We start from the raw sequence: 25,897 nt of genomic DNA on the forward strand, positions 1-25,897 counted from the left end.
GGAATAGGCAATCTGTCATAGCTTCTGACTCCAGTTCTGCTATTTTAAGTATCAAGAATTCCCATTCAGGGTCCAGGAAAGACATTCTGCTTGAAATATTGCAGTTAGCGAGTGGATTGAAAAAGGCGGGTAAAATGTTTTCCTTCTTATGGGTTCCAGCACACATAGGGGTGGAGGGGAATGAGCTGGCTGATGTATGGGCCAAAAAAGCAGCTGATAAAGATATCATTGATGTTGACATAAAGCACAGTAAAGCAGAAGTTAAAAGTATTATTAAAACAAGAACTTTTGAAATATGGCAGCGCTGTTGGGAAAATGAATCAAGTGGGAGACATCTTTTTAACTTACAGTCTAAAGTAGGCCTAAATAAGAATGCAGTGTCAGGTAGAACTAGACATGAAGAAGTGGTGTTGTCCAGGCTGAGGATTGGGCACACCAGACTTAACAGTACATTATTTTTAATGAAAAAGCATGCTGATGGTATCTGTGAGTATTGTCTTGGAAATAACCCAGAAACTGTAGAGCATGTATTGTTTTATTGTCAGAAATATAAGAATGAGAGGGAAAGGTTTATTGAGCAAGTAGAAGCCAATGAAATTATATTTAATTATAGAAATATTTTACATAGAAGTTCTGATAAGATGTGTCAAATATTGTTTTCTTTTTTAAAGAATACAGGGCTTTTAAAAAGAATTTAAAAAGTATAGAGAAAATGTAAGTTGTGGGTATACTCCAGTCCAGAGGTGGCGGTAATACAACAACAAGTTGTCAACCGCCAGATAAAAATAAAAGAAGAAGAAGAAGACTGTTGCGAGGGTTTGTTTACTTCCGCTCTATTGTGTCGTTGCGCTTGTCGCTGTAAAATGCAGGTAACTGATAAAACATTCTCACTCTATGTCCATTTTTGCAGCTGTTTGGCATTTCGAAAAACATAATTATAAATAATGTCACTAGCACGCAGATCGTTTGCTAGAAGATGCCCTTTTTGCAGTTGGTTTTATCTGCTGGCATGCTAACTGCCGAGACAGAAAAACGCGTGAAACGGTTGTTGTTGTGTTTGTGTTCTGTAAGAGCTGAAGGATGATCTGTTGGTGTTTTATTTCAATAGCAGCGGGAGGAGAAGCAGCTGGAGGCGTCTGTGGAGTCTCTGGTCACTCGAGTGGCTCATCTCAAAGGTTCCCTGCAGAGTTTCATTTATAAACTGGAAAATGAGTATGAGAGGCTCACGTGGTGAGTAACAACTAGCGTTACACATCTTTCCTAATAAACTCCACATTTCCACTATGTTGACGCTGATGTTTTGGATTCAGGCCCTCTGTGCTGGATAATTTCGCCCTTTTGTCTGGGCAGCTGAACACCATCAACAAGCTGTTGAGAAATGAGAAGACCCCATCCTACAGGTCACAGGTCATCATCCCTCTGCTGCTGTCTCCTGACCGAGATGAAGAGCTGGCGGTGAGCGCTCTCACAAAGTCACCCTGGTTATGATGACACCTTAGCCTGCAAAAACAGGCCTTTTAATGTTAAGATGCAACCTTTTGTTACTTCCCAGAAACTGACAGAGCAGCGAGTGCCTGTGTTCAGCCATGAGATCGTGCCAGATCACCTCAGGACGAAGCCTGACCCGGAGGTCGAGGAGCAGGAGAAACACCTGAGCGCTGAAGCGGCCCGGATCGGACCTGAAGTAGCCCAGGTGAGCATGAAACTCAACACCCTCGCGAACATTCAGAACACTTTAGGAACCTCCTAGCAAGACGTCTCCATTCTTTTAAACTCAAAGCTGATGGAGCTTGTTTAACCCTCTGATATTCCTCTGATACACTTGTGATCCTCTGTGGTCAAAGCAGACCGAAGACAATGAATAAAGAAATAAATATAAAGAAATAAATGAAAGTACTTAATTAATTTTCCATGATATTTTATATGTTGAGGGATTTCATGGAACTAGACAATATCCACCTCTAAACACCGAATCACTGTATTAATTGGAGATTAATGCTATTTAGTATATATATATATATATATATATGGCTGAACACCAAAAATTATGGCAACAATCTACAAATCGGCTAAAACAATATATATATATATATATATATATATATATGTGTATATGTGTGTATATATGTTTATATAATATGTAAGCTTCGCGTCGGCGTCGGGGTCTCGTTCAGCCTGTCGGGCTTGTTATTCGCTATAACGACCGCCTCTCTATACATTATCCCGCTTATTACATGGCTACCTACAAAATAAATAATTAATTTGACACAAATTATTGATTTAAAAAGGAGTTTATAGTTTTAAAAACGATTGTATTGCTTCCGCCAAAGAAAATAGTCCGTTCCGCGTCCATAGCAACGCGCTGTTTTTCATGGCAACGGTCTGTTATAGCTCGCAGCGGTCTGTTATCGAGAAATAACAGACCGCATTCTACATTGGAATTCAGCCAAGCCATGTAATAAATATTTATATTTGTTTGTTTGTATATATAGTAGATTATACCCCAAAACATTTCTCTGTATTACTCTTTTTCATTTTTGTTAAAGATAATTTGTGTTCATATAGCAAGTATTATTAAAAAAAATATGGCAAATATACAAATCATACACATATACCATATGGCAACAATCTACAAATCAGCTAAAACAAAGTAAATGTGTGTGTGTGTGTGTGTGTGTGTGTGTGTGTGTGTGTGTGTGTGTGTGTGTGTATGTATATATAAATATATATATATATATATATATATATATATATACACACACACACATTTACTGGGGGTACAATCTACAAATTATATATATATATATAATTTGTTGATTGTACCCCCAAAAATGTCTCTGTATTGCTATTTTTCATTTTTGTTGAAGATCATTGTTTGTGTTCATATAGCAAGTCCCACAAAAGTCACCAAGTGTCCGATGAAGTAAAAAAAAATTGTCTTTTTTTGGTCTATTATGACCAAAGACCAAAAAACTAAACCGCTGTAAACACATGTTGGCCTGCTGTCACACACAGGCTTAGATTGAGCAAGGATTAGGCTTTAGTTTAATTAGGACATTTAAAGTAGCTTTTATAAATGTGTCTTAGTAAAAACATTACTCTTGTGCATCTTGAGACAAAACAATGGCCCATATTTGAAGATGCATCAGTGCAAGTTGTGATCGGTTAAAACAGCTCGGCTTGCTTCATGACTACAGGCTTAATCCTCGTCTGTCAAACCGGGGGATTCAAATGTATAAAGGTTGGTTGTTGAATTTTATTTTTTATGTTTTCTTTTTAGAAACAGATCCAAACACTGAATAAACTTTGCTCAAATCTTTTGGAAAAGCTGAATAATCCTCGTGACGACAGAGACTCTGAAACATCAGGTAAACGTCAACCGTCGCTCCTAGTTTTATATTTGCCAGAGTTTCATGTGTTAAAAATGGATGCTTCTGTTCAGCTTTAAGACAAAACAAGCCGTCCTTCAATCCGGCCGACACTAACGCACTGGTGGCAGCGGTGGGCTTCGGGAAGGGTCTGTCGAAATGCAGACCACCTGGACCCGTGGCCCCGGGTCACCCCGGACAGCCGATGATGTCAGCGGGCCCCACACTACATCAGGTCACAGTCGCCGGAGCCTCGGGTCATCAGACCGGCATGGGCGGACAGGTCACCCAACAGCAGCCCGGACAACCTGGTACCACATTAAATATCATTCACAAACACATTTAGGCTTCAAATCAGCATTTATCATGCTAATTAAATGTTCTGTTTTAACAGGTAAAATGCCCAGCAATATCAAGACTAACATCAAGTCTGCATCGGCATCCATGCATCCTTATAACCGATGAGTTTCATGCATTAATGCTGCATTTTGTGATACGATGTTGTGAGACATAAATGCTCATTTGTTTTGTGCATTTTCAATAAACATGTTTGTTGAATTAATCTAGTGTCTAATCTCATCACGATCAGGATTGAGGATGACCGTGGTCTGTTTTAGTCACTAGGTGGCAGTCTTGGCTTTTTTAAAATGTCTGAAATACAATCCATTTTGAAGTGCCAAGTAACCTTTCAAAAGTTTAGGACCAGGAAGATTTCTTAATTAAAAATACTTGTATTCAGTAAAGAATTAAATTTATTTAAAAAAAATGACATTAAAGACATCTATCATATTACAAAAATGTCTATTTCAAATAAATGTTGTTCTTTTGAACTTTCTATTAATCAAAGAATCCTGAAAAAAGTTATGTATCACAGTTTCCACAAAAATATGAAGCAGCACAACTGTTTTCAACATTAATATGTTTCTTGAGCATCAAATCATCATATTATAATGATTTCTGAAGGATCATGTGACACTGAAGACTGGAGTAATGATGCTGGAAATTCAGCTTTGATAACAGGAATAAATTACATTATAAACATTTAAAGTGTAATAATATTTTAATAAAACTCGGAAATCTTACTGACCCCTAATCTTTTGAACAGTAGTGATTTTTGTTTCATAATGAATAATTAAATTAGCTTATATAATGATTTAAAGCTGTAAGTTTAGAGAGTGTTGACCTGGGAGCTTTCTTTTAGAGTTTCAATACTGTATGATCCTCATTTAGGAGATAACATTAGTTATGATTAGTGTGCACTGTTATTCATTTCATTCTAGCTTGGTACCAGTGTAGTACCATGGTGTTTTTGACATGTATCATGGTATTCTTTGTACCTTAAAAATACATGATGATCATCAAAGTTTCTTTTATCATTTATTTTCACACATTGTGTTGCTCCATCATGAAATATCATACACTTTAGGACTAGGGGGGAAGTATTTTCCTTTCAAAGTGCCCCTATTACGCTATTTTAATGGTTCCTAACTTTGTTTGGAGTCTCCTTCAACAGGTTTACATGCATCCATGGTCAAAAACACTTACATTTCTCATAATATACATTACAAAATGGTTCTTTTGAAGATTCATGAGTCTCTTTAAACTCCTCCTCCCCGAGTGCTGCTCTTCTCTGATTGGTCTGTTGTGATTGGTCGGCCGCTTACTGCGTGTGTCAGAAACGAAACTCCAATTCCCATATCTGAATTTGCTTTCCTCAGCGCTTGATACTCAATGCGAATAATGGCGTCGGACTCGAGTCCTCGTCCTGTGGAAGTGCGTTAAAGTGGATTTGCAGCGCAGAAAACAGCGTCTTCTCGACATGAACAACACAAACTCTTCCAGTCTCAGATACAACTACAGTGTTTGAGGGCGGAGCTAAGAGACACTGTTCAGCCAATCAAGACCACAGGCTGGAATTATGCAAATTTGTTACATTGATATGTAGGAATAACAGGAAGTGAGACTGGATTACTGACGACTCGTTTCAGCAGTTCAGAATCACTAACTTTATAACTTTTTTTGTCATGCACGTAGATCTTTACAATTTTGCAGACCTTTTACATTCACAAACGGCTAGGTTACACACTGCATGAAAGGGGATATTCAAAAAAGCACAATAGGAGCACTTTAACCCTTTATTAACTTTTCTCTGCTACCATCAGCCTGTGATAAACCTGCCAACCAGCGCTGATCCCATGACATCACACACCTTCAGTATCACCTCACAGGCGCGGGGGTGTTTAATGCTAAATCTAAAAGTGAAAATGAAAGCGCTTTGGGACCCTTTTGAATTCTTCGAGCCAATTAGCACATCAGGAACATCGCCGGGTGAAACATCAATCTTCTCAGAGGACTCCCAAATTTAATCACATTCCTAAATTTGCACATAAATTAGGTATAAAATTCCAGTTCCCTTTTGTGTTTCGTGGGTGTTAATGAATACATAAGAGGAAATAATCGCCGAGAACGAACTCGCTTTGAGTTTCATGCTTTTGCCCACCAATTCAGACAGATCTGGAAATATTCACTACTATAATAGAAAACGGTCAAAATAATCAGTCATATAGCAATTAAAAAATGTCTCCATTTTATTTCATCATGATGCACCCTTTTTTTTTTTAATACATCATTATTATTTCATCAGTAGCAACCGGATAGCAAATTATTTTGTAATCATTTAAAACTTCTGTCAAAATGTAAAATCACTTTAATTCTTTGAGATGATCAGGGTAAATATAAGTCTTGATGCTTCCATCATTAGCAGGCGTGACATCACATGACATGATGGATGTAGTCAAGACGAAATGAAAGCATAACGTGTGTGTTCTTGTGTTATTAGTGTAGAAAACTCCTCCATATGAGGACAGCACTGGCCTTCAGCACGGCTCAACTCACATGATGACAGCGCTGTTTGTTCACTGTAGCTCATTTTAGGGTTACTGGTCCCGTTTGAGCTACAAACATGGATGTCACTTTGTTTTGGGGGGTTTTAAGTCACCATGAAATAAAAATTGAGAATTCTTATTTTTATTATGAAATATTGCAGTATTTATTATAAATGATTTGTCCGTGCACATCATTATTTTTCCTCGTAATGTTGAATCAGAATAACTTCCTCTCCGTCTTGCAAGTCACCATGGAATCCAAATTTAGCATTTATTATGGAATATTGCAGTATTTATCGATGCACATCATTATTGTATTAAATTCATGTTACTCACAATCTTATATCAGAATAAGTTCCTCTTGCAGCTTCTCTTCTCTGATGACGAGGGCGGGGCAACCTGTCACTCACATGAGATCCACCAATAGCAAACCACAACCATCCAATCAATTCCTCACAGACAAAATCAAGCCCCGCCCACATTTGTTCTTCTCTCAGAAGTGTTTCACTCGGATATACGTCACAATAGGGAAGAAAACACTAGTGCAACTTCTGTTTCATGCTGACTTGTAGATTGACTCCATTACGTAATTCGCAGTGCTTCATGGGAGAGGATGCTCGCCAAAGATTTCTTTTGCTGTTATTTCCTCTGGTAAACAAATTTATTTAAAAATTTAGGCAATATAGATTTTATTTGATAAAGAAAGTTGACCATATAGGAGTGTAAAATTAATTGTAAAACTTACACTGGTTCAAACTAGGCTACTGTACTCTTTATATATTTGATAAGTGATTGGGACATTATGGAAGCTTGCTTCCGCCACTGAATAATAAATAAATAATAATAATTGCGACTTTTTATCTCACAGTTCTGACTTTTTTTCTCACAATTGCGATATATCAAGTCAGAATTGTGACTTTTTTCTCAGAATTGCGAGATATGAAGTCAGAATTGTGAGAAATAAAGTCGCAATTCTGAGAAATAAAGTCGCAATTGCGAGATATAAAGTCAGAATTGCGAGATATAAAGTCAGACTTGCGTGTTATAAAGTCAGAATTGCGAGATATAAAGTCAGAATTGCGTGTTATAAAGTCAGAATTGCGAGATATAAAGTCGCAATTCTGACTTTATAACATGCAATTGCGACTTTATTTCACGCAATTCTGACTTTATATCTCGCAATTCTGAGAAATAAAGTCAGAATTGCGAGATGTAAACTCGCAATTGTGAGATAAAAAGTCGCAATTATCTTTTAAAATGTTTTATTTTGTGGTGGAAACAAGCTTCCATAGGACATAGCTTTTAATGGTGAGAATTTTGTTTTTGTAATCAGACTCTCCAAAAATTATATAAAAATTTGGATTTTGATTTATCGCCCAATATATCGGTCATTGGCTTTCAAATAGCCTTTAGAATTATCGGTTATCAGTATCGGCCGACATTTTCATCTCGGTGCATCTCTAACCGTATGGCAACAACACTAACCCAATGCAATTTTGCACAGGCAAATAATTCAATGTAAGATTTTTAATTTGTCACAAAAAAGTGAATTTGTTGTTTATTTGTGTGTTTGTTGTTCTTGTTGTCATGGATGAATTCTATCATCTATATTATTTAAAAATGAACTTCCCAGATATCCGAGCGTGTGTCTCGTCATATTGCAGGGCATTTCCCAGCGTTCAGTGGGGTTAGGGACCGAGGAACTCGACGTGACAGTGGCCTTCAGTCTCATCTGAGCCTCACACACATCAGTTATTCTGAAAACTCTTCTGTTTCAGAGAAATGTAGAGCTCACCAGATCTGAGCCGAGACAGAAATAACAACAAAGATTTACCCATGAAACCCTGAGTACACACACTTAAATAACTTATCAAACAAATCAACTTAACCTGACCCACAAACCAGCAGAATGTGTCGGAAAACAGTAAAACTGCAAATCAAACAGGCTTTTTGTTCTGCCAAACGCACTTTTAATCCTTCAAAACAGTGATAATTGTTTGACAAGAAAGACAGAATAGACACAGGTCTGGATGAGCTTCCTCCAGGACTCTGACAATCTGCCATCGTCTTTCAAGGGTGTTTAGATTGTATCCGCATCATCCCACACTTTCGCGCTTGGTTTTCAATTCGTGTTTCAAAGAGATAAGTTTCTGTTTGTCTCGAGGCGTTCTTTTCAAAGATGCTCGCGCACAATGCGAGAACGCATGTCTGATTCATTAACACGAGACGCTTTAGGCGCATCTCTAAAGCTGCGCTGTTTAACTTCAACACCCACATCGCAAAAGTTCATCTCGAGTGAGCACTGCCACCGTTTCCCAGATTTCCGAGGCGTTCCGCGGTTTGATCCACATGAAACGCGTGAGTGACACCGTGAGCTGCGCGAATCTTCCCCGAATGGGACTGAGCGCATCTCTTTTTAGGAAAAGTTGGTGTGTGAGGCAGATCAGAGGAACATGTTTATCTCCCTGTGGGTGGAGGATGCGAACGGGACACTTAATGAATAGGCCTACACCCGCCCTGTTACTGTACGTTCTCCTGAATAAAGCGGAAAACCAACAGCAACATCTAACCTGATCTCTGTTCTCTGTGCCAATTTAACACGAGCCATCAGGGAGGAACTTATGATGGAGATATAAATCCTTACAGCTATGCACACTTCTCGAGCCTCATCCAGCATGTCAATATGATAAAGCTCGTGCACAACACTTGACATGTTTGCTCGATATGGACGAGAGGAGATAAGATGCTCATCCTCCCTCTGGTCTGCTCTGTAATCCCCACACACGGCTTTAATTCTGCCCTGTAGACCCGAGACATGTTCCCATCCGCCCCTGCGGCTCACAGATGAGCATCACACACGTGCGCGTGTGTGTGTGTGTGTGTGTGTGCATTGTGCTGCCAAACGGTATCTCGTGCATTATGCAGAACACGAAAACACGCTTCTATATGTTGTTTTTACAGCATCATAAAGCACAAATGCCTCATTCTGTTTAAAGAAATGCGGCCCAATTTTCAGAAGACGGATTTAGGGAATGATGCAATTTGGAATAAAAAAATGCATTGCATTTCTGGATTGTGAATGTTTATTTTTATGTAAATAAAAGAAGAAGAAGAAGCTCAAGACTCTCATTATTATTTTATTTCAATGGTGTGTTACTGTTCCTTCACTTTCTATTCAACCATGTTATGCTGTGATATTAATTATCCTTTAAAGATAATAAAGGGTTTGATCTTTCTGACATGTTATTGGAGGAGTTCAGCACTTTTTTTGTGGGTTTTTGTTGAAAAAGGATGTTTTGAAAATTCAGCAGTAGGCCTATAACTATAATAATCTGTGTGTATATCACAATATAACATTTGGTATAACATGAAATACTGATCATGTGATTACTATTCTCTTTAAAAAGTATAATGAATCATCAATTAGTATAATTTATTATAATTCAATTATGATGTTACTATTAATGATATATATGTATACACAAAATATATGTATATAACCTTTTTTTTATATATATATATAATTTTAATAGGTTTAATGTATGTTTAATGCATGTATGTTTTTTTGTATGCTACTGGATACTTGAATTTCCCTCGCGATACAGTAAATAAAGTATATATCAATCAATATCATATATAATAGGCTATATACATGTATTTTGTGTATACATACATATATATATATATATGAACTGATTATAGGGTGTATTGTATTGTGAAAAGCGCTATATAAATAAAGTTGACTTGACTTGTATTTTTGACTTTTTTCCCTCATTTTATCCAGTGTTTTCTTCTGTGATTGGTGATGTTCTCTTTACGCTGGTGTTTGTGAAGCTCAATCAAGCATTTTGACTTCACTCAAAGATTTAGGCTCTGAATTCAATTTGAGAACAAGGTCCCGCTCGTGGCGAGTGAAAAATGGACAACAGAGATCCTCTAAATGGTGGCCATCAATAAAGGCACAGTGCTTTGCTTTGCATTCATCTTCCTCCCTTAATTTGTTTTCCAGACCTCAGTCCCTCGGCTGCTGACCTTTCTAAGAGACGCTCCTGAAACAGCAGATAGAGTGAGACGCTCTCCTCAGAGGACTCGTGTGTTTATGAAGTGCAGCCCGGGAAGAATGGACTGAATATCACAGCACATTTAACATGAGAGAGAGACAGTCTGGAGTGATGTTACCGTGGTAAAACAGCATCCGCTATAGGGACATTCTCAGGAAACGCTGCCATTTGTGCCCTGGAAACTTTCAGGATTATTATTATTATTATTTTTTAAATAATTTCATTTTAAAAGGCTATTGCTGAACTCTCAATTCTGTTTTTTTTTTTTTTTTTACCAGATAGGTAGCACACATGACCTCCAGTATTCAGATGATGATGGTCAGCATATATATGTGCTTACAGCCTCACTCTTAGAAATAAAGGTTCAGTGGAGTTGTATATAGAACTCTAGGGTTCTTGACTCAGTTTTAAAGAACCCTTCATGCAAAAAACGTTCTAGATAAGGAGAAATGTCTTAAATGATTGCAAAATACTTTCATGTTTCATGTGTTATTTCATTTCTTTAGTGATAAAAGTAGCCTATGTTAAAATCATAGACCGCCTATAGGAAGTCGGGGAAGGTCTCGATTTTTTAAGAGTAATTGCAACTTGCAAGCTGTTCACACAATAAAAAGTGATTAATACATAATAATTAGATATAACCCCATTAAGGTCCTTTCTTCTAAGACTGAGAGCAGAATGTGCATGAACTAATTCTGCACTTTCACAGAAAAAGCATAAATCATTCAAAGACAATACTACACAACATATTGAAAAAGATTGATTTTTTCACTTTAATAAAAGCAAAATATAAGCCAAAGTAGGTTTTTTAAAATATGCAATCAATTTAAGTGCAATGAATTTGGTGTGCAAATTGGCTAATATTTAAATGAAAAACATAGTATTTTAAAATGACACTAATGAGAGTTAAGATCATTCATACTCATTTGATTATTCTGTTTGCTCACAAATGGCAGCTTTTCCTGCGAATGAATATACATGAATACACTAATGAATACACTTATATACATAAATATAAGTGTTTCACATTTTTCTGAACATGATCTTCAGTGTTCTCTTAAATAAATGCAGAAAGCCAGATCAAAATGTACAATATTTCTTAATAAGTCTGATGTTTCTGTCAGTCATCTGCTTAAACTCGAACCACAGACTAAAAACAAACTGATCATTTGCATTCCCTGAGAAAAATAAAACTCACACAAAATCATCCATATTCTCAGTTAGAGATAAATGGCATTCCTCTTTTCATTTAACTGAAAATAGCAACACTTTCACACTTTACAATAAGGTTCATTTGTTAACATTAGTTAACTACATTAATTAACATGAACTAATAATGAAAAACACTTCTAAAGCACATCATTAATCTTACAAACCCATTATTGAAATCAAAAGTCGTATCTGTTAATATAATTAATGGAACATCAACTAACAATGAACAGTTGTTGAATAAATACTGTAAGGAACAAATTGCTCATTGTTAGTTAATGCGAATGGGAGCTCGCTGTGAAGTGTTACAGATAAAAAATAATAGGCATGCAGTGACCAGATGGTCAGTATTATTGTAAATATTTCATGTTATTTCCAATTCAATCAATAGAAGAGATGCAATGCAGACATTCTCTTAGGCCAAAGTCACCCAACGATCATATTAATGACATTTAACACACTGAAAAAAAAAGATTAGTTGAATTTAATCAATTGTTTTATGGTAAGTGATTGCACACAATTGATTTAAGCTACATTTAAACAAATGCATTAAGTTGAACTAAAATTGAATAAGTTCAACTTAATACATTTGTTTAAATGTATCTAAAATCAATTGTGTGCAACCACTTACCATAAAAAAAATGGATTAAATTCAACTAATCATTTTTTTAAAGCACTGTTACTAACTTAACTTGAAATCAGACACCAGAGAGAAACATATGGCAACAAAAGAATCTATTTATTCTGAATATGCATTACCAGTACAAATGAAGAGACCAAAAAAACCTACACCTTGTTAGTTTTTCTTCACAAAAACGAGTTGGAATCAAAAAGACAATAGTTTGCTGTTCCATTTTATTCCTTTTATACATACGCAGAGATCTTAAAAGTTCAAACTTGACAGGAGAATGTCTCTGCGCTTGATATAAAAAAGAAGAAACATTCAAAAACACTGCAGGAGTTTAAAGAACAAAAGACATGCAACAAAGTAAACATTTGATGTTTTACAAACCGCTGTATATGCAAAAACTAAAAGCATCATTATATGAGGCTTCAGTGAGTATGGTTCTGCTGGGCAGGCAGTGATACAAACGCCGTGAGCGAAGGGGAACGTGAGGATGAGACTGCAAACCCAAGGACCGTCCGCAACACTTTCCTCGCAGGGATCTCTTCGAGCCTCCACACGCGCTCGGATCCATCCGTGCGAAGACCGTGTCACTTTACGCGTGGACGCGATTGTTATAAAAAAGAGCAAAACAAGAGCAAAGGTGCACATCTACATATAGAAGCTAGCGCGCATTCACATTATGCTTGCGAGAAAATCAAATATATGGCCGCCCTGTAAACAAGCCCAATATGAAATAAGAAACGAGAGTCGGCTATTCACAACGGGAGGGCATCAAAAATATATCCAAACGATTTCTGCATTTGTGTGCCATCATTAGCCTTTCCTTTTCTTCTAGAGAAACGCGACGGAACTCCAGCTGGATTTTTGGTTTCGAGTGTGTATGACGCACCGTGGACATTCGTGAGAAACGCATCCCAGCGCACTAGATAGTACACAATTTACAACATGAACAGTGTCGAGTGATGCCGTCCACGTAAAGAACGGACACGCCTGGGGTTTTTGGTATCAAAGTCGCCCGGAGAGAAGGCCGACGTGCGACGAAACTATGGAAAAGAAAGCCATTTCACATTTGGGATTTGTTCACTTCTTCTGATTTCCGTTTATTGCATTCTCGTGTGCGCTGATGAAGATCCTTCAGTGATGATGATGATTATGACATATAAAGGGATTCGTGTGTCTGTAAAGTAGCATCAGACAAACAGAAGTGTGACGCATGAGAATCTCGTCTAAGATGCAAAGTAACATGATGGTAATCTTTAAAAATGAAAACTAGACTTGATAACTGCATTGCCTTTATTTCTCATTAAAGCAGGGAAATTATGATTTTCCCTTACGCACATAAACATAATCTAAACGACCAAGGGCCAGATTTACTAACAGCTTGCTCCAGTGCAAACCTTCTTTAGGCGTTAAAAACTACTGTCAGGGTTTACTAAAGATACGCAGTGAAAAGGCATAGACAGGGTTATTTTTACGGCTGAACTTATTGCATATGCATTTGTAGGAGTTTCCCTTTCAAGAGTGTTTACATGAATCATGCAAGGTGATGTACGAAGGTTTGCGCTGGTCAATTTACTGGTATTTGCGCTATTATTCCCCAAAAGCATGTTTAACACAGATGGTAATTTGCGCTGCTCTTGGTAGATTGTGTTGGTCATCATGGAAATGATCCGCTGCGTCTGTTCTTTCATGTGTGTGTCGTCAGTAGATCACGAGCAGAACTTTACACTCACATCGGCGCTGTTATAGGATTGTGCTCTCACACTAATTTACCCTGTTTAGTAAATCTGGCCCTAAATATTCAGGAGATTATAAAAGGTCATTCGACGAACAGAAGTGAAGTTGATTTCAGCTTATGCTTTTTCAAGCATAATACGTCTATTATAATGTAAAATCTGTTGTGTAAATGTTACTAAAGAGATGTATAAAAGTACTTTGGCACTATGGTAAAATTGCGAAATGTTTCAAACATAACTTGAGGTTTGTTGTGACGACGAAGGCATTGAATTATTTCTGGAACGGGTTGATCTGTCGAGTCTACTGTGTTGGTTTGGATCTGTTTCAGACCCTGATGTTTTGAGAGGTAGCATGAAGATGAGGGATGATGATGATGATGATGATGATGTCGTGTTCACAAAAGTCCTTTACACACTGGAGGGAAGAGCGTGTGGCGTGATGCAGAGTCCGTGTGTGTGTGTGTGGGTGTGTGTGTGGATCAGTTGGAGGTGTCGGAGTGAACGCTTCCGGGTCCTTCTGTGGGGGAGGTGACGGAGGAGGGGGTGGTGGGGTCCTGCCAGCCACCGTTCGCCTGACGGAGAGAACAACACACACACACACACACACACACAGCATGAGGGACTGATTACAGCACAATATCAGGAAAAAAATGGCTTGTCAGTCAGTATTTTGTTGTCAAATCCATTATTTCAGTCCATTTTACTCTGTGTGGAATATCATTTAAATGGACAGAAACAACCATTTAGTTGCAAACAGTGAAAAATGAAATACAGACTACATTTTTGAACATTTTGGGGATCTCACTCACACACTACCGTTCAATAATTTGGGCTTTTTTAAAGAAATGTATTCAGCAAGGATGCATTAAAAATGTTTAAAAGTGACAGACATTTATAAAGTTACAAAAGAGTCTATTTCAAATAAATGCTGTTCTTTTGAACTTTCTATTCATCAAAGAATCCTGAAAAATAAAATGTATCGCGGTTTCCACAAAAATATGACTGTTTTCACCATTGATAATCATCAGAAATGTTTCTTGAGCATCAAATCATCATATTAGAGTGATTTCTGAAGGATCATGTGACTCTGAAGACTGGAGTAATGATGCTGATCACAGGAATAAATGACATTTGAACAAATATTCAACATAGAAAACAGTCATTTGAAATTGTAATAATATTTCACATTTTTACTATATTTGATCAAATAAATGCAGCCTTATTGAGTATAAGATTCAATCTTTTTTTGTCAGTGCTTACAAAGTCTAAGAAAACCCGTTGTCTGCTACAGTTTCATCAGTAATTTTGTTGACAGCGCAGGTTTCAGTCGCTCTGAAACGGTCCTCAGAAAACAGGAAGAGCTCAGTGTGTGTAACGGCTGTCATTTGAACTCTCACACACACAAATGCTGAGAGGCAACGAGAGAAAAGAATCAGGGCTGAGAATAAAACAGGAATCAGGAAGGACACCGAGAGAAAGAAGGTGGAAGAAACACACACATGCAGCAGAAGCATCACTAATCTCACAGACAGCGACACACACTCCTCTGTTCCTCAAACTCTTCCAATGATGCTGTTCACGTCGAGAGTCACAATATCAAATCCCACTAATGCTTTCTGCAATACATTTAAATCAACTCAATGTAATGTACGGTTTAATTTAATCTACACTTAAGTCACAATATAAATGCATTAGAGTGTCATTGCTTTAGAAAATAAAACATCAAAGCAAGTGTCATTAATTGCAAAGAAAGACACACACACACACTGTACAAGAACAATGTATCGTGCCTCTTTGTAGTTGTGAAATGCTAGTGGAACATGTTCATAGTTCATGTGGTGAACTTATCTAATGCAGTGACATTCAGACATTTATAAATGTCACTTGATATTTTTGGGACGGCTGTACATGCATTTTAAAACAATATATTTCAAACGAACCACATTCAAAGTCTTAAATTAGCTGATATATGCACTCGTTTTATATTGATGCAATCATTTGCTATCAATTTAAAAATAATATCTTATATCAAACACCTTCTGACGATTGAATTTCTAAGGATGAGGATTAATGTGGAAAATTTTGAATAAAATCATTTTTATAGAGACTGCACTCACACAAGCAGTGTTTAATGGTTAGAATATTTTAGATTTGGAGATAAAAACAATGCAAATCATTTTAAGTTTTAATACATTTTAATGACTTTTTCTATATTATATAATATTATAAACTACTATTCAAAAGTTTGGGGTCTGTACGATTTTTTAATGTTTTAGAAAGAAGACTCTTCTGCTCACCAGGGCTGCATTTATTTAATAATAAAAAAAACTACAGTAAAACAGTGAAAGCTGAACGTTCAGCATCATTACTCCAGTCTTCAGTGTCACATGATCCTTCAGAAATCACTCTAATATGATGATTTGCTGATCAAGAAACATTTCTGATTATTATCAGTGTTGAAAACAGTTGTGCTGCTTCATATATTTTTTGATGAATAGAAAGTTTTTAAAAAAGCATTTATTTGTTTTATAACAATAAAATGTAATGTTTTAACAAATTAATGCATCCCTGCTGAATAAAAAAAAAAGTTTTTTTTTAAATGTTTCAAACTGAATTTTATGCTTAATTAAATATGAATTTATCATCCGGCTTTGTATGGTGCCACTTGTGCCTGAATGACTGTCCTGTATTCAATGCTTTCTAGAAAAGCTTGATGTGAATTTCGCGACGTTCTCAGAGTCTGTGCATCAAAGTCAAGCCCACAATCCTCTGATCCCGCAGATCTCCACACGGATCCAGGAAAACACAGGATTTGCATACATCCCCCCCGAACGTGTATGATCTCATTAACATACGGCCAGCGAAGCGCGACAGAACGTAAGCGGGACAGAGGCGCTGACCCCCCCCCCCCCCCCCCCCCGCCCATCTCTCTCTCTCTCTCTCTCTCGCTCTCTCGTTCTCGGCTCGCTGTCAAGCCCATTAGCTCGGCAGGAACCTGATCTGAGCAATGTGCTTGGATTGCTGTCCCGAGTCCACACTCCGCTCCCCGTGTGTCTGTCGTATTGATTTTCCCCTTTACCACACGGCTTGTCGCTGTGAATTTTCTCGTCGCGCCAAGTTGCCAGCAGCGCCCCTCCCGTTCCCCCGCTTCCCGAACACGCTCAGGATGTCCTCCTACGAGCGTTTCACCACGGCTTTATTTTTAGCGTTCGGCTGCGAGATTGTCCGCAGAGTGTTTTTCTCTGCCGCCCTTTGGGGGATAATCAGGGTCAGGTGACTCTGGGGCACGACGAGGACTCATATATTTGCGGCCGGTGTCACCTGTTCTCCCCCGTTCCCGTCAGCGGGGCGCGTGGCTGCAGGTGCCGGGCCGATCTGATTGGATGTGATGGGTTCAGACAGACCCGGGCCGGTCTCGTGTCCACGTCTCGCTGGGCAGCGCCGCCCGTGGCGTTCACGACACACAGGCAATCAACTAAGTGACCACGATTCCCAGACAAGTCCCACTAAGTGGCATTCTGAGCCCTATGGCTTTGAAATAATTGGTAGAGGGCAAAACAAGAGGAAGGGGGAAAAAAAGAAGTGTTTTTTTCTCGCCTTACATTGATGCCCTGCGGACTGTACATCTGGTTTGCTGCGAGGCCGTCACTGTATCCTCCTGTCTGGCTGATAACATGGCGAAGGGTATCCACCTGAAACAAAAAAACAACACGGCAAGGTCAGAGCGCGCAAAAAAAAAAAAGCGCGAGCGCAAGGTCGGATGAAGCGACGCACGCAAACAAAGCAAAGTCAGACGACACGTCAAAGAAGAAAGCAAGGTCAAAGAAAGCAAACAACAATAAAAGACAAAGAAAACACGATGAAACACAGACGTACAAACACAAGATGACATGCAAACAATAAAACGCATTACAAAGCCAGTCTCTACGGCTCTGTTCTGAGACCTAGTGAGCTGCCTATAGTCCGAGACAGCACTTTAAGATGTGTATATTCCAGACGCTGCCTTATAAGAAGCCTCGATTCTACAGTAGCACTGTGGTAGACCCCAGACCACCAAAATCAAAGAAATGTTGATTAAAAATATACTTACACTACAGTTCAAAAGTTTGGGGTTGCTAAGTCTCTTCTGCTCTTCTGCATTTATTTGATCAAAAATACAGTAAAAACAGTGAAATATTATTACAATTTAAAATAACTGTTTTCTATGTGAATATATGCTCGAATGTAGTTTATTCCTGTGATCAAAGCTGAATTTTCAGCATCATTAATTCAGTCTTTAGTGTCACATGATCCTTCAGAAATCATTCTAATATGATGATTTGAATAATCAATTATGATTATTATCAATGTTGGACACTGTGATACGTTTTTTTCTCAGGATTCTTTGATGAATAGAAAGTTCAAAAAGAACAGCATTTATTTGAAATAGAAATCGTTTGTGACATTATAAATGTCTTCACTGTCGCTTTTGATCAATTTAATGCATCCTTGCTGTATAAAAGTATTAATTTCAAATCTTACTGACCCTAAACTTTTTTAACGGTTGTGTGTATTTCATGAAAAGTATTCATGATCAGACTTTCCTATTTTCCACAATATTTGTGTATTGGTTTCGTTAGTAACATGCTAATGTCAAACAGAAGTCATTATTAGAGTTGCTGTCTACAGTGTGTAAAGTGTTTGCAGTTCACAAGATATCTTTTTCAACATTTCAAATTTACTTAAAAAAATGGTAAAACTGTATTTTGATGGTCCGCTTTAGACTATACGTAATATTGTAACTACATGTCAACTGATTAGAGTATTAGTAGACTGTCTGCTTAATATCTGCTAACTCTTTATTTTGATGCTCTCCAAACACAATCTACTGACTATAAGTAACTTTGCAAGTACATGTCAACCGAACCCCTTATTATACTCTGAGTTAGCAGACATGTAGGAGCAACGTTACTCATAGTCAAAGAGTGTCTTGAAGTGTACTCAAACACACACACACACTCACACACACACGAGAGAAACTTAGCACATGCGCTGCAGTGTGTGTTTCTGAGGTGATTGATAGGCACTGTACCTGTGACTGCACATTGGCTCCCACCTGAGAGCCCTGGTACGAGTCCCCGTTCAGAGACTGAACACTCATAAACAAATCGCCAGAGTTTGACATGCTAAAAGAGCCAGCAGAACCTGAGAGGTGCACAAACACGACAGAGAGAGACAGAATAAGCCAGAGAGAATGAGTCTGAAAACTTCCAGAGAGTTATAGTTAGATAAGCTTTGAGATCATAAAGCAGCCGTAAAGAAGACGAAGAACTGTTGCAAAGCAGGAGAGATTGAGCCGGCAGCAAGAGGAAGCTTGGCACCACAGATCATAGCGCGGATTTGTGCAATTCTTAATTATTCTTAATCATTCTTTAATAATCGACCAATTGAGAGCAGATGCCATATTTAATTTGATGCAATTTAAAATGTATATGCTGAGCCATCATTTGCATCTCAATTTATTTCTAATCTGATATCTCATAAAGATTTGTGAAAAAATGATTTGCACTGAGAAAAAAAAAAGACTAACTTTTACAATACAACTGTATTGTTTTTTTAAATGTACACTAGCTTCAAAAGTTTAGGGTCAGTAAGATCCTTGCAATAAAGACTTTATAATGTCAAAAAAATTCTCTTTGAAATAAATGCTCTTTTTATACTTTCTATTCATCAAAGAATCCTGAAAAATAAAATGTATCATGGTTTCCACAAAATTATGAAGCAGCTCATTAGAAATGTTTCTTGAGCAGCAAATCCTCATATTAGAGTGATTTCTGAAGGATCATGTGACTCTGAAGACTGGAGTAATGATGATAAATTCAGCTTTGATCACAGGAATAAATTACACTTTACAATAGAAAACAGTTTTTTGAATTGCAATAATATTTCACTATATTATACTTTTATTACTGTATTTGTAGTCACATACAAGACTTCTTTCAAAAAACGTATTTCCTACCGACCCCAAACTTTTTAACAGTGGTGTATTTTTATTGATTTGTCATCTGAAGGATTGACTCCCCTAGTCTCTCCTCACAGTCTTTTTTCTTTTGTGTGTAGAATTAACTCTCTGTTAACTCTACAGACATGTTTTAACGGAGCAAAAAGCGGTTTGTTTTAACTAGTCAAGTCCTCTGAGTTCCACACAGAGAAGCACTGAGACATGGACATGTCGTGATCCGCACAGCACTCATTCTGTTCCAGTAAAAACACATCAGATATGTGAATGCGCAATAGCTTGACATGCAGGAAAGTTACACTATAGAAACCAGCTTTACCGCAGCATCGCTACACGAGGTAAAGTCCTGCGCATCAAAAAAGTCCTGCCTTTTTTCTTTTCTTTCTCCATTCTATCAGAGTTTTGGTTCCTCACCACCGTCACATTTTTTTACCTTTGTCGCCTTTGGCTTAGTTGGGGACATTTAATTTAATATTCAACAATATTATTGATCTGCCTGCACTGACACCATTATATGAGGACTGAACGATGACATCACGGTTTTCTCCAGAGCGGCTATCTATATATATATAAATGAACTAAATAAATAACTTTTTTACAACAGAAATGAACCATCACTGAACTTAAGCTGGACTGTGACGCTATTTTCTTCTGGACACAAACTCTGTTGCATTATTTTCCTAATGCTGTTGTAAAAAGCGCTGTATAAATGAATGTGGCTTGAGTTGAGCAGGAGTCCTGGGCCTCGTGAAGGGTCAGTGGCCTCACCTGCTGAGTTGGGGGTGGACGGGGAGTTGGCCTGACTGCCGTGTGTGGACACACTCGTCGCGCTCACAGCCGTTCTGGCGGCGTACATGTTGGCTTCTTCCTGGAACTTTCCGATGTTCTTCTTGTATCGGATTCTTTTGTTTCCGAACCAGTTGGAAACCTGCCCACAAAAACACCATCAAGACAAGTGATTTTAAACAGTGTCCTCTTGAACCTCACGGATACAAATCATGATGGATTATTAAACATAAATTTTTAGACATTGACATTTACAATGAGGAAAAACTGTTACACAGAGTACGCAAATGCATGCATTATACCACCGTTCAAAAGTGTGGGGTCGGAAAGATTCTTTTTATGTTTTTGAGAGAAGTCTCTTCTGCTCACCAATGCTGCATTTATTAATACAGTAAAAACAGAAATATTGTGAAATATTATAACAATCATGAATATGTTTTAAACTGTAATTTATTCCTGTGATCAAAGCTGAATTTCCAGCATCATTACTCCAGTCTTCAGTGTCACATGATCCTTCAGAAATCATTCTAATATGATGATTTGATGCTCAAGAAATATTATTATTATTGTCAATGTTGAAAACAGTTGTGCTGCTTCAGATTTTTGCAAAAACTGTGATGCATTATTTTCAGGAAACTTTGATGAATGGAAAGTTCAAAAGAACAGCATATATTTGAATCTTAAATCCGTAACACTATTTTACAGTGTGCTTGTTACACGTTACATGTAATTTTTTATAGTAATTACTATAAATTATGCATAATTACATGCAACTAACTCTATAGTAAATACATGTAGTTAATTAATATTACTCAGTACTTAAATAAAACTGTAACACTGTAACACAGACAACTTAAAATAAAGTGTAACCTAATAATCTTTTGTACATTATAAATATTTTTACTGTCACTTTTGATCAATTTAATGCATCCTTGCTGAATCAAAGTATTCATTTCTTTTTTTTTTAAATCTTACTGACCCCAAACTTTTGAACGGTAGTGTATGATGCAATGCATTTTTTTATATCTTATTTGATCTAACTACTAAAATACTTTTTCTTTCAATTAATTAATGAATGTCAAAGCAATTAGATAGTGATAACTGTAAATCCTGACTGTTTATGCGCATTTTAGCTAGGCTACCATTGCAATCAAACTTCTCAATTAAGCCAATTTATAAGGTGATAGTTTTAAGACAAAACTACGGTACATCATTATCATCATGTATAGCAACACTAGAACAATAAAATGCACAGAAAAAGCACCAATTACACACTTAATGTTCATCCTTAAAGTTGACACTATTGCTAAAAAATAAGAGGCTGGTCGATGTCACAACAATGATGGATGTTATGGACAGAACTTGTGATGGCCACAAAACCACACACACACACACACACGCACACACTCTAACATAAGACTAAAACGATCACTTATACCAATCTCAGTATGTCAGTGTGTGCTGGTAGCAATGATCACAGCACACACTGACAGCAATCACTCAACACACTCACACACACACACTAACACCCATTACTGCTAATACACCAGCGGATGAGGCTCTGTGCTAATGATAAACACCATTACGATGAAAAGCTAATCAATCCTGCGGCTAAGCTTCCCTTTCCCGCGAGAGGCTAAAGGTGTTTCTATATTACAAACGGCGCGGCGGTCATCACTCATCCCCGCGAGCCTGACTTAAAACCAAGCCTAAATGCATCATACAATCATTTCAGCTAAATTTATTAAATAGTTTAGAATGCATTATGCATTTAGCGCAGCAGATGAAAAATGCTAAGAGGCATGCGGTGCCGTGCTGCAAATGATTTTGTTTTCCAGTTGCATGAGGTTGAACTCACGTGAGTATTACTGATATATTTCACATGCAAAACAGGTGGAAACAAACACCGGCTGTGTCTCGAGAAGATGGCATGTTTGGACATCACTGGAAAGTGTGCAATAGAGATTCTAAGGTATTCTTTGAAATTGCATATGGTGTATGAATATGATAAACATTCAGAACAACGCTACACTGAATAGTGAAGAACCATGATCATCTCACTATCACTGAACTATGATGTGTTTTTGTGGGTGTAATATTTGAGGGCTCGTACCTGCGAGACTGTGATGGAGCATTTCTTGGCCAGCTCCTCTTTGGCCTCTTCGCTGGGATACGGGTTACTGAGATGGGAGTAGAAATATTCATTCAGGATCTCTGTGGCCTGTTTGTTGAAGTTTCGTCTTTTCCTCCTGTGCAGAGAGAGAGAGAGAGAGAGTGATGGATCAGATCTTCACAGAACTTGTGTGAGTTTGTTTAGTTGCATCATTCCACTTTCATTTCAACGTTACTGTAAATAGCATATCTGTGCATAGGTAATTCAGTTTATAATTACATACATCATTTCGGTCTATTTATTTACATTATTCTGTGTAGCTTTTATATTTTATATTTTTTATTATATATTTATATTATATATAAATTACTGTATAGATATATAATACATTTATATATGTATATATAAAATGTATTTTCTATTTTTCTATTTTTATTACTGTACTGTTTTGTATCATATCTAATTTTAATGCATATTTTTATCATTCCTTTTTATTGACTTTATCACTATTGTGCTAGTTATTCAACGTTAGATGAAGTAGTACAATTATTGAAAAAATTTGATTAAAAATTAATTAGCATGAAAGCATGATTATATAGCTATAATTCATGATTATAAAGCATGATTCATACTAGCATGAAAAGTACCTTAAAAAAACTTTCAACTATCTTTCATATTCAACCCCTGTTACCAAAGTTACTGAAGGAATTACATATATACATATTTATTTATTATTTGTATATATATACACATACATACACTTATACATATATGTGATTAATCAATTTGACTGCAAATTTTTCCTTTACTGTATGGGGAATATACAGTTGATCAATAATGGCATACCATCTAACTACTGTAGCTCTTTACTGAGAGATAGCTTGATACAAACTGAACATGCAACCCTTGTAACCCATTTATTTTACTTTATTTTACTTTGATGTTTATTGGAAAACCACAAAACTGCAAATTAATCTCAATCCCAAACGGCAACATGAAAGACATAAACTACATGAAACGGGACATTTAATATTTAGTTTGACCTCCAGAGATTGACAACTTAAGAAAATAAGAAAGATAAACTGCCTTCCTATTTCCACAGGATAAGGCGTATATTCCTGAAAAGGTGCCAGATGAATTCAAACGAGATGGAAAAGAGGAATAAAGCAGACCGCACACATCCTCGAAAGTGAAGAGCTTTAAAACGACAGTAAATTGAGCTTTGGGTGCCAATGAATTCAACCTCCTCTCGGCATCACTCATCTGTGGGTTAAGAGTGTGCGATTGGAGCTCGTCTCAGGGGTTTTACATATGCAGCACTGAAGGGTGAGCCGATTTCCTCCCCAAAACCCCTCTTCACTAAATGCAAATGAGCACAGCATGGTCTCAGCCGAAGAGAGGATTAATCAGAGGAACTGAGCATGCTCCAAAGACACAGAGAATGGCTTCGGAGTGCTGGAAGGAAACATGAAGCTCATTTAAATGTTATGCCTCCGACTCCAGGCTTCCAGTGCGATTTATCCGCAGAGAAATGTATGCAAATCCCAGGCACGTTTCAAAGAGAACAAGCGATTACATTGAGAAAGGGATGGACTCAACACGACAAAGCGTGTGTGGGTTTGGATGTGGCCCTGAAAGCGCGAGTCTGGGACCTCGAGTCCCCCGGGAAGGATCAGGAACGGGAAAACACATGTGTAAACAGTAAACAGCGGGAGCGTTTGTTTACATGGACGTGGTAGTAACAGGCTTAGCGTAGAATGGCGTCTACGCTAATATAAGTCTCTCTGTTTGTCCCGAGGTTTACCGCAGTCCGCCGGATCCAGGCCGTATCCAGATCTGATGAAGCGCCTGGACGTGACGACAATGAAATCCTGAAGTGTCAACTAGTCTCTCCCCTGTGACGGCCTCCCTCCCTTCCCTTTACCTCTGTACAGATAAAACGTTGTCAGGATAATTCCGGAAGCAATACATTATAAATTCTGCATTACAAATTTTAAGGCCAGACAAGTAGTTTGTTGAGGGTTGGTTTGTAAAGAAGGACTACACTCCTGCACACATATATATTCAAACGCGCATACCTATAGACCAGGGGTGGGCAAACTACGGCCCGCGGGCCACATGCGGCCCGTTAGGCTGTTTAATCCGGCCCGCCGAGTATTTAAAAAAATTGTCTTAAGATCGCATTAATTTTGCCTTTTTTCTTGCAATACTTTGCGTTATATATATATATATATATATATATATATATATATATATATATATATATATATATATATATATATATATATATATATTGCGTTGCATATATTTGACAATCGGAATATCAGATATTGCATGCCATAGCTAACAAATGTAAAAAAGGAAAAATGACATAAAAGCAGATCATCATTCATTCAGCGCTGTTGTGGCTGCGGTGTGTCACGTAACAAGCAATGACGCGTCACCATGGAAACCAAACAGACAGCGACTTAAGCGCATAGACTTGTTGCACGTTAATGTTTTTTCCTTTTTTGGAAACTCAATGAGAAAAAAAATGTTTGGTAACCGCTTGCACACCTTAGTTTTTCCTTTGATTTGTCTGCTATTTAGTTTCTTTGCTCCTCTGGATTTGTGGATGTATCCTGATTCCGTTTACCGACCTTTATCGTCCGGCTTTCGACTACGCTCCCCTGTCTGCCATGTACAGAACCCGTTTTTTTTTTTCATTAAATGTTCTGATCTCCCTTTGCCTTTTATGTTTTATTTAATTATTCTTAAAATAAATTTGTATATTCGTTTATTTCCACAAATGTATGACTTTTGGAAGTGCAAATTGCCATTCAGTTTTAATAAAGTTGAATTAACGTAACCTGTAATTTTTACTCTTCTAAGTGTACACTTGCAGATGTTTTGTTTCTAATTTACTGTTAGGCCATTAAATAATAATAAGGATAAACAATATTTAAAAGTATAGGCTATAATTATCTAACATCTTTAAAAATTAACATCAAAACATAACATGCTAAATGGGGGATATCTAGCATAAAAAAATTATTGTCAGAATGTCGTCTCTCAGTTGTTGAATTTCGCACAGACATTGCCACAACGTTGTCTGTTTGCTGAGCCCGATCTTA

The 25,897-nt window shown here is 37.4% G+C and overlaps 2 protein-coding genes across 6 annotated transcripts in view; one reads left to right on the forward strand and one right to left on the reverse strand.

Annotated features, from left to right (window-relative positions):
• The first annotated feature begins 671 nt into the window (after positions 1-671).
• Positions 672-3,930, forward strand: med8 (mediator complex subunit 8). The gene is made up of 7 exons (XM_081380385.1): positions 672-869; positions 1,109-1,230; positions 1,311-1,455; positions 1,553-1,693; positions 3,281-3,368; positions 3,443-3,679; positions 3,763-3,930. The coding sequence occupies exons 1-7, from the start codon at positions 864-866 to the stop codon at positions 3,831-3,833; spliced, it is 810 nt and encodes a 269-aa protein (XP_081236511.1). The 5' UTR covers positions 672-863; the 3' UTR covers positions 3,834-3,930.
• Positions 3,931-12,241: 8,311 nt separating this feature from the next.
• pbx1b (pre-B-cell leukemia homeobox 1b) overlaps positions 12,242-25,897 on the reverse strand; it is an 81,589-nt gene continuing 67,933 nt past the window's right edge. For 2 of the 5 annotated variants that reach the window (XM_081381772.1, XM_081381771.1), the window contains exons 5-9: positions 22,785-22,920; positions 20,654-20,813; positions 18,959-19,071; positions 17,490-17,579; positions 12,242-14,459 (exon numbers count right to left, since the gene is read on the reverse strand). In XM_081381772.1, the coding sequence (XP_081237898.1) occupies positions 14,367-14,459; positions 17,490-17,579; positions 18,959-19,071; positions 20,654-20,813; positions 22,785-22,920 (592 nt within the window). In that variant the 3' untranslated portion in view covers positions 12,242-14,366. The remainder of the gene's footprint in view (positions 14,460-17,489; positions 17,580-18,958; positions 19,072-20,653; positions 20,814-22,784; positions 22,921-25,897) is intronic. The other 3 variants (XM_081381775.1, XM_081381773.1, XM_081381774.1) reach the window with 2 other exon arrangements.

The sequence above is a fragment of the Scardinius erythrophthalmus genome, assembly GCF_964197995.2.
Source record: "Scardinius erythrophthalmus genome assembly, chromosome: 12".
In the NCBI taxonomy this organism is placed as follows: domain Eukaryota; kingdom Metazoa; phylum Chordata; class Actinopteri; order Cypriniformes; family Leuciscidae; genus Scardinius; species Scardinius erythrophthalmus.